The sequence below is a fragment of the Chelonia mydas genome, chromosome 8 (assembly GCF_015237465.2).
Source record: "Chelonia mydas isolate rCheMyd1 chromosome 8, rCheMyd1.pri.v2, whole genome shotgun sequence".
Classification (NCBI taxonomy): domain Eukaryota; kingdom Metazoa; phylum Chordata; order Testudines; family Cheloniidae; genus Chelonia; species Chelonia mydas.
In genome coordinates, this window is record NC_057854.1 from 2,121,195 (window position 1) to 2,134,314 (window position 13,120).

Genomic DNA, 13,120 nt, shown 5'->3' on the forward strand with positions numbered 1-13,120 from the left:
CGGACCCTGGAGTATGCTGGTTTCTGGTGCGGGACAGCAAAGAGGAATGTGACGGGGACGCAAGGTGGCGGTTCTCAGCAACCTGCAGAGCCCCGGACGCACCTGAAGTAACTAATCTGCCTTCCTCTGCAGGTGCGTCAAGATTTACAAAGGCTTACGCTGAATTCACCCATGTGTGTCAGGGCAGTTTAACCTTTCCCCACGAATATTTATTGCAGTCCCCAAAGAGTATTTGATACAGACACATTCTTGCCCTACTTACGAGCATCCGGTAATGTGGGATTGTTAACATTAGGGTTGGTGAACTGCTCTTCTTCATGCCAACACCTGTGCTCATGTGACAATGACGAGTGTCGCTCATAAGAAAAGCATTTGTTATGTGTTAATTGGCACACGCAATCCTCCTTTTGCAAAAGTTTCAACCAACGAATCAGGGGGCACCAAATGTCCATTTGGCTTGGACGATCAGCCAGACATGATGAATTAGGAATCAGGAATGACCAATCACTGTATTGGTTTGTAGCGTCAGTGACCATTTCGACAGGGATTTCATAATCCAAGTGGAGAGAGAACCCAACCTCTTGTCTACATATATGAGATCTCCTCCCTTGGGCTGCACTGTGAGATCATCTGCAGAGCTCAGCACCAACAGACTCCAGCAGACCCACGAACCACTTCCACCCTGAAGACAGCAGCTGTCGTTGTGTTCCTTGCTCTGGGGCTCCTCCCCAGCTTTCAGGGGGAGTAACTTTTGCTGCAGCCTGTACAGAGCTCTGTGTCTGACCCTCTAACCTTCAGCACGGGCTCGACTGTTAAAAAGCATCTCAGCACCAGCTACGGACGTTTGGGTGTCAGGATTAAGCCAGGGAAGTGGCTCATGGCAGAAACAGCATTTTCCTTTGGAAAGATGTTACTGAGGAGCCATTATGGGCTTTTAACCAAACTCCAGTCTGGGAACTACAAACAATCGCACCTGCAATTAATTGTAGGCCCAGTGATGCTATTCGGGGGTTGGACTAGTTGACCTCCTGAGGTCTCTTCCAACCCTAATTTTCTATGATTCTATGATTTCAGGTCAGACTGTGGGTGCATTACTCTCCATGTTTCTATTTGTCACAGCAATTGGATGAGGGTGCAGGACTCCTTCCCATGGCCCAGTTGCTGGTTAGCAATCTGCATCCGTCGTCCTAGGCAGAGATGACTGTTTTTAGCTGGTTTCTCTCTGACATTGTGTCCTTTGTGTCTGTGTTTTGTTCCACATGCTGTCGGCCAGGGTCATCGGATGAGTTGAACTCTCACTGTGAATGAATTGTCACTTGCCCCAGTCTCTGGTATGTAGCATCATGGAGACCAGGACCTCCGGGTTAGAAACATGCTGGAACTCATGAGGCAATGTGGGAGCAGATTGTACCCCAGGCCCTAATGAGGGGAGAGCGAATCCCTGTGGTCAGACTGATGGATTCCATGCACTATTGGACAGGACACCATCTGTGATGGGCCTGTGGGAGGCACCGGCAGCAACTCAGAGATGGAACGAGAGAGAGGATGGTATCACAAGAACACGAGGTTCTTTATATTTAAGTTAGACCTGCCCTCTAGCTCCTCTAAACTAGGCCAGGCACCGGCTCCGGGCAGAATACGTGCAAGATCGGGACAGCAGGACCGTCGCTTACGCTCAGCTTTCCCCCTGCTGTGGGGACCGACTGCAGAGTCTGGCCGAAAGAGGCTGGTAACACGGTAACTCTCAGGTGCTTTGCTGGCTCGGTGCCTTTAACGTGCAGCGTGACGAGTATGTTCCACGCTCACAGTCCTGACAATCAGGAATGTCCAGGTTTGGGTGCCCATGTGCGCCATGCTGAGCACTCTGCCCACATAACTACTCCATTATTCACCAAATCAAGGGTGTGACTTTTCCTCCAACTTATCCTGGAAACTTGTTGTGGAGGAAACATTGTTCACAGCTTGGCATTCCCACTGAGAGCTTTGCTTCCGGTTGCCGGAGTTGTGAGTGACTATTTAGGGTGAGTCACAATGAAGGTGGGTTCTCCGACACCCTATATATAGTGGGGCTCTGTGTGGGAGGTTTACTGAGGGAGCAGAGCACCAAGAGCCCACTGCAGACCAGACAGCCACGTCCGCCATGAAGATAACAGGGGCCGTTCTGCTCTTCGCTCTGGCACTTTGCTGCTTCTACTCAGGTGAGTCACTTTGGCTGTAGCCTGTGCTGAGCCCTGCCCTATACCCGAAAGGATGGGGCCAGCCTCACTCTCATCTATATAGGGGTTCGCACACCCCCACAGTGCCTGATTCCAGGAGCAGCTGGTTTATTTCTGAGATGCCACTGCACAGCCTGGACACTGAGCAGCAGGCTGATTCCAGGAGCGCTGACCTCCCTGCACGGATCCCAGAGCTCGGAAGGGCTGTTCCCGGGCTTCTCTCTGGGTTGGGGTCTCACTGACTCTGCCAGAAACCGAGGCAGCTCAAAAGATTCACAGCCACTAGAAAACAAACATCGATGGAATCCCCTTTCTTTTTGAATTTCTTCTCATCCACGGTTCTGGTTGTTTTCTGATTATTTTGTTGGGGACAAGGGGGTTGGTTGGCAGTAAAATTTTTGATCTAGTTGCCTAAATAATTTTAATTCCTGTCATTGTTTATTATGAAACTCCACAAAGAGGCCATTAGGTAGGGTGACCAGATGTACCGACTTTATAGGGACACTCCCAATATTTGGGACTTTTTCTTCTATAGGTGCCTATTTCCCCTCCCCTTCCCCCCAATTTTTCACAATTTTTATCTACTTACCCTACCATCAGGAGTCAAAAATTCCCACCCTGGATCAGACCAGGCACCCTTCTACCCAATCTCTGTTTCCAACACTAGCCTGTGCCAGTGTATTTAGAGTGATGTACAAGGCCCTCAGCAGTTCTGAGGGAAGCTTCCCACAGGAAAAATTTCTTCTTACCTTGTATTACGTAGGAGTTGCTTTATGGCCTGAATTAATTCAATTCAACGATACTTTATTAGCATGACAAGATCTATGGCATTGCCAAAGTAGAAAGCGGAGGATTTAGATCCTCTCCAAACATTTGCTTTTTTGGGGTTAAATCCCTACCTTGTAATGCTGGATGATCCCGTTATCCATAGCTCCTTAATACAGATCATCTTCACTTGGGGGGCTGATATCTTAGTCAATTGGATAGAGTTTCATTAACAAACAGAGTCAGACCTGTTCAGAATGAAACGTCTCATTAGAATTGAGTCATTGTTGATGTAATTCTGTGCTATGGCTTAACTCTGAAGAGACACTCAAATAATGGAGGTTTCAGAGTAGCAGCCGCGTTAGTCTGTATTCCAAAAAGAACAGGAGGACTTGTGGCACCTTAGAGACTAACCAATTTATTTGAGCATAAGCTTTCGTGAGCTACAGCTCACTTCATCGGATACGGAGCGAGAGAGTCAAAAGCTGCTGAGGTTTTTATGGATGCCCGTGAGATCCTGGATCCTGCAAAATAGCTGCTGAGACACAACCTTTAGTGTTCTGGTCTTTTTCAGACAGTGTCAATGAACGGACCAGACAGGGTCCGTGGCAGAGTGTGCAGTGTTATGGTCACACCATCCAAACGGATGTTAGAGTAAAATGTAAAACTCTCTTTCTGGATGTTGTAATGTACTATGACATGATTTCTCAGAATCCAGAACCCTAACACACAAGAACCCAAAACACAGAGAGAGACAAAGCAGGCTGCTCCTGAAGGCACCGAGGCACAATTCAATCCCTATTGCTCTAGGTTGCCTCTTTGAAAATGGACTCCTGAAAACCCAGATCACAAGTTTCCCAACAGAGCCCCTAATTAGCAGGACCAAGAAGCAGAACCAGGAAACCCCGCACACTTAAAGAGAGATCAGGGAACAACAGAGACACCTGAAGTGGAGTCCAATGTGAGAGGCCAGCACCAAACAGTGTCAATGAATGGACTAGGCAGCCTGCTGAGAAGAGGAGAACCCAATGGCAGAAAAGTGGCTGTGGTATGAAATGCCTCTGAAATGCAGGACTCCGTAACAGGCTTTTGAAAGCAAAGCCATTAACCACTTTTGTTGTGGATAGTTTTGGGTCCAATCCTGCTACCACTGGTGTCAATGAATGTTTCTTGGCCTCTGTTGGCTGGATGTAGCTTTGAAAGAACATCAGGGTATTATGGAGCTGGCAGCTAACAGAGCTAGTCCTTAGGCTCAAGTGGCAAGGGCCTGTGTTTCAAAAGCTAAAGAGGAGATCAACATGTGGGTGTTGTTTTATTATAGGTGGCTTAAGACAAGCATGATCCCGCTCTATGGTTGAACTGATCCCCCATGAAACTCCAAAGAAAGAAAGAAAGAAAGAAAGAAAGTTCTTTTCATTTTTATGATTAAGTCTTGCTGACAACATGAATGTTTTCGGAACCCTTTCACTGAATTGAGTGAGTAGATACAATGTTACCCTTCATCCAGAAGGAGAAGGGTTAAAACAAATAGCACTGATATCTTCTCAGAAGTTCCTGGAAAAGTAGGAAACTCCCCAGCCTCCCCCAAAGGTGAGGGTGAGATCCTGTAGAGGAGACACCTGTCTAGAGTAGGATCACTCTGGAATGTCCCAAGAATGTTTGCCTCTTCCTCCGTTCCTCCTTTGCGACGTCAATTCAGTTAATACAGATATACAAGAGCTGACATCCCTAGTGGCACAGCCCCATACCAGAACATTTGAAAAGGCTCTGTATAAAAGTAAAGAGAGAGACTTGGTCAGAACTCGGGACATCAATAACCCCAGCACCAGGATGGGAGAGAGAATCTGAAACAGTCTCATTCTGTCTGTATGTTTTGTTCCAGATGCTGCTGGCCAGGCTGGTAAGGTAAGTCGAACTCTCCCTGTTCATTAATAATCACTTTCCCCAGTCTCTGGCTTGTAACATCACAGGGACCATGATCTCTGGGTTAGAAACATGCTAGAACTCATGACTCAAAGCAGAAGCAGAGTCTACCTCGTGCCCAGCCAGGGGAGAGTGAATCTCTGGGGCTGAGAATCCCTGGGTACATCTACACTGGAACAAAAGTTCCAGGCCTTGGCCATGGCTGGACCGGCTGAGCTGACATGGGCTTAGGGGCTTGGGCTGCAGGCCTAAAAATTGCGGTGTAGATGTCCGGGCTCTGGGATCCTCCCCCCTCGTGAGGTACCAACGCTCGGGCTCCAGCCCAAGCCCGAATGTCTACACAGCAATTGTACAGCCCGAGCACAAGTCAGCTGACCTGAGCTAGCCAGGAGTGTCTCATTGCCGAGTAGACGTAAGCCATGGGGTCAGAGTGATGGATTCCATAGACTATTGTACAGGGCAGTCTGTGATGGGCCTGGGGGAGACACAGGGAGCAACTGAGACAGAACAGAGGAGGTGACGGTATGACAAGAGCATGAGGTTTTTTATTTATGAGCATCTGCTGCCTGTGGAGATGCTCTTTCACTCACATTCTATATGAGGTAGGTTCAGAAGCGTCTCTTAGACCAGCCTGTACCCCTATGTTCACCCCTTTAAGAAGACTGTGATAAATTTGTACAAAGTATGCAGTGTAAGGTATGGTTTGAAAACTCATAATGTGCTGAACATTATTGTCCTGTTAAGTATGTGAGGCACCATTGTATGTAAAGTTATAAGATTCTACTGTATAAGACATGTCCCCAGGCTGGGGAAACAGTCATAAACCAGAGACAAAAGACAAACTAACACCTCAGCCAGGTCTCAACATAATCAAACGGACCATCACGTGGTTAAGGGGCCATTCTTTGGCAGCAAAAAAGCTGTGAGCGAGAAATATACTTAGAATCATAGAATATCAGGGTTGGAAGGGACCTGAGGAGGTCATCTAGTCCAACCCCCTGCTCAAAGCAGGACCAATCCCCAATCAAATCATCCCAGCCAGGGCTTTGTCAAGCCTGACCTTAAAAACGTCCAAGGAAGGAGATTCTACCACCTCCCTAGGTACTTGTTGGCAAAGGAACAGCTGGAGGTTCCCATCTCCACAAACTTTCTGTTGCATGAACCCCAGCTGGAGATGATGCTCAAAGAAGAGGGAAAAATATAAGAATGGGGAACAAACTCCCCAAGTCACTCCTCCCTTTCTCTCTGCCCATGACATCAACAACACCTCAAAGACAAGGAAAGTAACACTGGACTGGGTGAGGGGTCCTGGTGGAAATGACAGTCAGAAAGACTGCTGAAGCATTTGGTGAGAGAGACCTTTTGCTTTGAATTCACTTAGCTTGATAAGTCAGGCATTAGTGGTGTTTTGCTTTTATTTTCTTGCAGCCAATTCTGACTTTGATGCCTCCTTACTTGTAATCACTTAAAATCTATCTTTCTGTAGTTAAGAATCTTGTTTTATCTAAACCAGTGTGTTTGGATTGAAGTGTTTGGAAAACTCCATTTGCGACAATAGGATTTGTGCATTTCATTTTCTATTAATAAAATGACAGACTTTATAGGAGCTTATATGGTCCAGGAGGGTGCTGGGCAGTACAAGATGCACACTTCTGGGGGAAAGTCTGGGACTGGAAATTTGCTGCTCTTCCCCTGCAGTGTAATTCAAGAGTGGCTTGCCAAAGGACTCATACCGTACAGCTCGGAGTAATTTACATGCTGGAAGCTGTGTGTGAGTAGGAACAGGAGTGGTTGCTTTCATAGCAAAGCAGTGTAAAAGGCACCCCAGGCTGGAGAATTGAGGGGACACAGCTGTTCATCAGTCCAGATTGTACCCTGGGTAATGTCAGATTAGCATCTGATGCCTACGGAGATGCCCCTTCGCTCACACACCATGTGATGTGGGTTCAGAAACGTCTCTTCCACCAGGGAGACGGGCCCGGCTCCTTCTGGCAGCGAGAGGGGAATTGGGAAGTCAGTTAATCAGAACGTCAGTAGAGACTAGGGACAGGATTAGGTACTGTGAGCTCTGGGGGGCAGGACCGTCCCTTCCTCGCTATTCAGAGAATGCCCAGCCCCATGGGCGAGTGGGGGCGTCGGGGCACTACTGAAATGCAGACAATAACTGTAACAGCAATACTAATGTTCTTTGTAGGGTTTCTGCAGTGAGTACAAGAAGCCTCCGGAAATGTGCACCTTACAGTACGACCCGGTCTGTGGCACTGATGGCAAGACATATGGAAACAAATGTGTCTTTTGTGGAGCAGTCTAGTAAGTATCAGAATAAAGGGCCCATTAACAAAAACTAAAATACAATCGTGAGGGAATTCAAGGCTCTGCCTGTGCCCATATCTTTACCTCGCAGAGGCTGGGTCGACTTCCTCAGTGTAATTTTTCCTGTCAGCAAATAAGCTCTGGTGAATTTGACCTACTGGGGCCTTGACAGATGCTTTGCTCTCATTGGCCATCAGGTTGCAGCCCTGAGTTCTGTGTCTCTCTCTTTCCTCTAGTGAAAACCTTGGAAGTCTTTGCTTTGAGCATTATGGAGAATGCAAGTGGCACAATGAGGACAAGGAAAGAGAAGAGCTTTAGCATTTGGTTCCCACGAGCAGATCCCTGCATGGAGTCACATTCTCCTCTCATCCATCGGTTCCAGGCCTCTAAGAGCATCGCTGACTCCCCACCTGTCTATGCAATAAAGCAAACTCAGCAGAATTTGTGACCTCTCTGGGGTTTTTTTCCCCTTTCTAAGGAGGGACTCTGCTCTCCCGTGTCTCACACGAGCTCTCCCCAGCTTACAGACCAGAGTTAATGAGAACACAAAGTGCAATAACCAGTCACAGGCTTTCAGGGAGCCACAGACTGGCAAGTATTATATATCCTCCTGCCATGGCTTTTCCTACAAGATAAATCGATACACAAACCCCAGACACGTTCCCTGTGTCTGACTCCCTTCCAGGCCTGAGTGTTCTCCATGGACCAGAACATGAGACCATGAGCAAAGCCCACGTAAAAGGCCTTGACCTGGGAGAAGAGCAAGGGATGGGAGGATACAGGATCCCCAACCCAGACACAGAGCCCAGGGGGCTACTTGTCGGGGTGGGAGGTGTAAAGGGCTTGTGGGCATGTGGATCCATGCTGTGCGTCACACCCTACACACCAACAAACCCTTGATCCTTCCGATACTGCCCCCCAGAGACCCACGACCTGCCCAGCCTGTCCGTCTCCTCCATGGCGCACAGAGGACTGTAGAGTCCCTCTGACTGGGGTCTGAGCTGCGCTGATTCCCTGTGCAGCAGACCAACAACCCGCCACATTTGGCTCTTCACGTGCATGGAAGCTGCCTCATTTCTGGGCTGCCCTGGGGGACTCCCAGTGACTCGGGAGAGTCTGGGGGCAGGGAGACGTCGGAGACAAAGAACGGGGAGGTTGGTATAAAGGGGCAGCCCGAAATGACTCTTGGGAAAGGGGGAGTCTAAACAGGAAGGATGGGCTCCACCTAAACCAGATTGGAACCAGATTGCTGCCACTTAAAATTAAAAAGGTCGTTGAGCAGTTTTAAAACTAAGGGCTGGGGGAAAGCCCAGAGGTGCGGAGGAGCACGTGGTTGGGACAGAGACATCCCTTAGGGCAGGATCTATTAATGGAGATTGTCTATGTCCGAGTAAGGAGGAGAGGATGGAAGATGATAAAGTACAGGTAGGATCTGATGAGAAACATCAAATGGAAAAAAGTCTCATTTAATTACATCATGCAACGGGAGACAGCTAAAAAGCGACACGTTTTAAAAGTGCTTATATACCAATAATAAGATGGGTGAACTAGAGCGCCTCGTATTAAATGAGGCTATTGATATAACAGGCATCACAGAAACCTGGTGGAATGAGGATAATCACTGGGACACAGTAATACCAGGGTACAAAATACATCGGAAGGACAGAACAGGTCATGCTGGTGGGGGAGTGGCACTGTATGTGAAAGAAAGTGGAGAATCAAATGAAGTAAAAATCTTAAATGAACCAAACTGTGCCATAGAATCTCTCTGGATAGTAATTCCATGCTCGAATAATAAGAATATACCAGCAGGGATATATTACCGACCAGCTGACCAGGATGGTGATAGTGACTGTGAAATGCTCAGGGAGATTAGAGAGGCTATTAAAATAAAAAACTTAATAATAATCGAGGATTTCAACTATCCCATATTGACTGGGTTCATGTCACCTCAGGAGGGGATGCAGAGAGAAAGTTTCTTGACACCTTAAATGACTGCTTCTTGGAGCAGCTAGTCCTGGAACCCACAAGAGGAGAGGTAATTCTTGATTTAGTCCTAAGTGGAGCACAGGATCAGGTCCAAGAGGTGACTATAGCTGGACCGCTTGGTAATAGTGACCATAATATAATTAAATTTAACATCCCTGTGGTGGGGAAAACACCACAGCGGCCCAACCCAGTAGCATTTAGTTTCAGAAAGGGGAACGACACAAAAACGAGGAGGTTAGTTAAACAGAAATTAAAGGGTACAGCACCAAAAGTACAATCCCTGCAAGCTGCATGGAAACTTTTTAAAGACACCATAATAGAGGCTCAACTTAAATGTATACCCCAAATTCAAAAACATAGTAAGAGAACTGCAAAAGAGCCGCCATGGCGAAACAACAAAGTAAGAGAAGCAGTGAGAGGCAAAAAAGGCATCCTACGAAAAGTGGAAGTTAAATCCTAGTGAGGAAAATAGAAAGGAGCATGAACTCTGGCAAATGAAGTATAAAAATACAATTAGGAAGGCCAAAAAAGAATTTGAGGAACAGCTAGCCAAAGACTCAACAAGTAATAGCAAACATTTTTTTAATTACATCAGAAGCAGGAAGCCTGCTAAACAACCAGTGGGGCAACTGGACCATCAAGGTGCTAAAGGAGCACTCAAGGACGATAAGGCCATTGTGGAGAAACTAAATGAATTCTTTGCATCAGTCTTCACGGCTGAGGATGTGAGGGAGATTCCTAAACCTGAGCCACTCTTTTTAGGTGACAAATCTGAGGAACTGTCCCAGACTGAGGTGTCATCAGAGGAGGTTTTGGAACAAATTGATAAATTAAAGAGTAATAAGTCACCAGGACCAGGTGGGATTCACCCAAGAGTTCTGAAGGAACTCAAATGTGAAATTGCAGGACTACAGAAACTGTAGTCTCTAACCTATCATGTCAATCAGCTTCTGTGCCAAATGGCTGGAGATTAGTTAATGTGGGGCCAATTTTTTAAAAGGGCTCCAGAGGTGACCCCAGCAATTACAGGCCAGTAAGCCTGACTTCAGTACCGGGCAAACTGGTTGAAACTATAGTAAAGAACAAAATTGTCAGACACAGAGATGAACATAATTTCTTGGGGAAGAGTCAACATGGTTTTTTAAAGGGAAGTCATGCCTCACCAATCTACTAGAACTCTTTGAGGGGGTCAACAAGCATTTGGACAAGGGGGATCCAGTGGATATAGCGTACTTAGATTTTCAGAAAACCTTTGATAATGTCCCTCACCAAAGTCTCTTAAGCAAAGTAAGCAGTCATGGAATAAGAGGGAAGGTCCTCTCATGGATTGGTAACCGGTTAAAAGACAGGAAACAAAGGGTAGGAATAAATGGTCAGTTCTCAGAATGGAGAGAGGTGAACAGTGGTGTCCCCCACGGGTCTGTACTGGGGCCAGTCCAATACAACATGTTCATAAATGACCTGGGAAAAGGGATGAACAGTGAGGTGGCAAAATTTGCAGATGATACAAAACTACTCAAGATAGTTAAATCCCAAGCAGACTGTGAAGAGCTACAAAACAATCTCACAAAACTGGGTGACTTGGCAACAAAATGGCAGAAGAGATTCAACGTTGATAAATGCAAAGCAGTGCACATTGGAAAACATCATCCCAACTATACCTATAAAATGATGGGTCTAAATTAGCTGTTACCACTCAAGAAAGAGAGCTTGGAGTCATTGTGCAGAGTTTACTGAAAACACCCACTCAGTGTGCAGCGGCCGTCAAAACAGCGAACAGAATGCTGGGAATCATTAGGAAAGGGGTAGATAAGAAGACAGAGGGGAGGAGGGAATCCCCAGCCCAGAAGCAGGGCCCGGTGCACCCAGACAGTTACCCACTTCCCAGCTGCTCCTGCGTTTGGGAGCAGAGAAGGGAACATCCCACCACTTCCCCCGCAGCAGCACTGGGGCCATGTGGTGTCCCCCTGTGCCATAGCCCACCGTGACCCCGCACCCCCCCGATCCCCGCTGCAGAGACCTGTACGCTGAACCCAGCCACGACCTCCGTGGTGCACAAGGGGCGGAGGGGTCCCGCCGCACGGGCTCTGTCCTGCCTTCCTGCCCCATGCAGCCCAGCCACTGCTTGTCCCGCTCCTCTGGATCCCAGCAGACCTCTCTGCTGCCTTCGTTCGGGGCTGCCCCGAGGGAGCTCTGCCTGTGCCCATTAACATATGGACACGGGGCGACTGGCTGCACGCTGGTGCCACGTGGCCACTTCTCCTCCCTCCTGGCCCAGATCAAATTTCCCAGCTGCTGGTACCAACAGACTGGCAGGGGCTTGAATGGTAAAGGGGCTGGCAGTGCGCGAGGGACAGGGCGCACGGACCCTGGAGTATGCTGGTTTCTGGTGCTGGACAGCAAAGAGGAATGTGACGAGGATGCAAGGTGGTGGTTCTCAGCAACCTGCAGAGCCCTGGACACACCTGAAGTAACTAATCTGCCTTCTTCTGCAGGTGCGTCAAGATTTACAAAGGCTTACGCTGAATTCACCCATGTATGTCAGGGCAGTTTAACCTTTCCCCATGAATATTTATTGCAGTCCCCAAAGAGTATTTGATACAGACACATTCTTGTCTGACTTACAACTTACAAGGGAATGACGATTTGCTGTATTGGTTTGTAGAATCAGTGACCATTTCAACAATGATTTCATAATCCAAGTGGAGAACCCAACCTCTTGTCTATATATATGAGATCTCCGCCCTTGGGCTGCATTGAGAGAGCATCTGCAGAGCTCAGCACTAACAGACTCCAGCAGATCCAGGAACCACTTCCACCATGAAGACAGCAGCTGCCGTTGTGTTCCTCACTCTGGGGCTCTTCTCCAGCTTTCAGGGTGAGTAACTTTTGCTGCAGCCTGTACAGAACTCTGTGTCTGACCCTCTAACCTTCAGCACGGGCTCGACTGTTAAAAACTAGCTTGGCATGAGCTAAGGACATTTGGGTGTCGAGACTAAGCCGGGGAAGTGGTTTATGGCAGAAACAGCAATTTCCTTTGGAAAGATGTAACTGAGGGGCCATTAAGGGCCTTTCCCCAAATTCCAGTCTGGGAGCTTCAAACAATCGCACCTGCAATTAGTTGTGGGCCCCGGTGATGATATTTCAGGTCAGGCTGTGGGTGCATTACGCTCATGTTTCTATTTGTCACACCAATTGGATGAGGGAGCAGAAAACCTTCCCATGGCCCAGTTGCTGGTTAGGAAGCTGCATCCATTGTCCTAGGCAGAGATGAATGTTATTAACTGATTTCCTTCTGACATTCCCTTCGTGGTATGGTTTGTGTCTGTGTTTTCTTCCAGATGCTGTCGGCCAGGGTCGTCGGGTGAGTCTAACTTTCACTTTGAATGAATTGTCACTTGCCCCGATCCGTGGTATGTAGTATCATGGAGACCAGGACCTCCGGGTTAAAAACACGCTGGAACTCATGAGGGAATGTGGGAGCAGACTGTACCCCAGGTCCTAGTGAGGGGAGAGCGAATCCGTGGGGCGGAGACTACATGTGGTCAGAGTGATGGATTCCATACGCTATTCCACAGGACACCATCTGTGATGGGCCTGTGGGAGTCTCAAAAAGCAACTCAGAGACAGAACGGGGAGGGGATGGTATAACAAGTGCATGAGGCTTTTTATATTTGAGCATCTGCTTCCTGCGGAGATGCCCCTTCGCTCACACACCTTGTGATGCAGGTTCGGAAGAGTCTCGTGGACCAGGGAGACGGGCTCAGCTCCTCCAGGCAGTGAGAGGAGAATTTGGAAGTCAGAACCACAGTAGAAAGAGACAAGGGACAGGATAAGATAAGTGCGGTGGGGGCGAGGGTGTGACTGTCCCTTCCTCTGTGTTCATAGCATGCCCAGCACCATGGGAATGTCAG

General features: G+C 47.9%; 1 protein-coding gene across 1 annotated transcript; it reads left to right on the forward strand.

Annotated features, from left to right (window-relative positions):
* The first annotated feature begins 2,110 nt into the window (after nt 1-2,110).
* LOC119566971 (ovomucoid-like) lies at nt 2,111-7,535 on the forward strand. Its single transcript, XM_037907679.2, has 4 exons — nt 2,111-2,198; nt 4,864-4,886; nt 7,099-7,214; nt 7,454-7,535. The coding sequence occupies exons 1-4, from the start codon at nt 2,141-2,143 to the stop codon at nt 7,533-7,535; spliced, it is 279 nt and encodes a 92-aa protein (XP_037763607.1). The 5' UTR covers nt 2,111-2,140.
* The last annotated feature ends 5,585 nt before the right edge of the window (nt 7,536-13,120 follow it).

What these genes read in the sequence shown, in the direction of transcription:
- LOC119566971 (XM_037907679.2), top strand. Translation starts at nt 2,141, where the DNA reads ATGAAGATAACAGGGGCCGTTCTGCTCTTCGCTCTGGCACTTTGCTGC. An exon ending in ACTTTGCTGCTTCTACTCAG is followed by an intron (nt 2,199 to 4,863) that starts GTGAGTCACTTT and finishes GTTTTGTTCCAG; the next exon opens with ATGCTGCTGGCCAGGCTGGT. An exon ending in CTGCTGGCCAGGCTGGTAAG is followed by an intron (nt 4,887 to 7,098) that starts GTAAGTCGAACT and finishes TGTTCTTTGTAG; the next exon opens with GGTTTCTGCAGTGAGTACAA.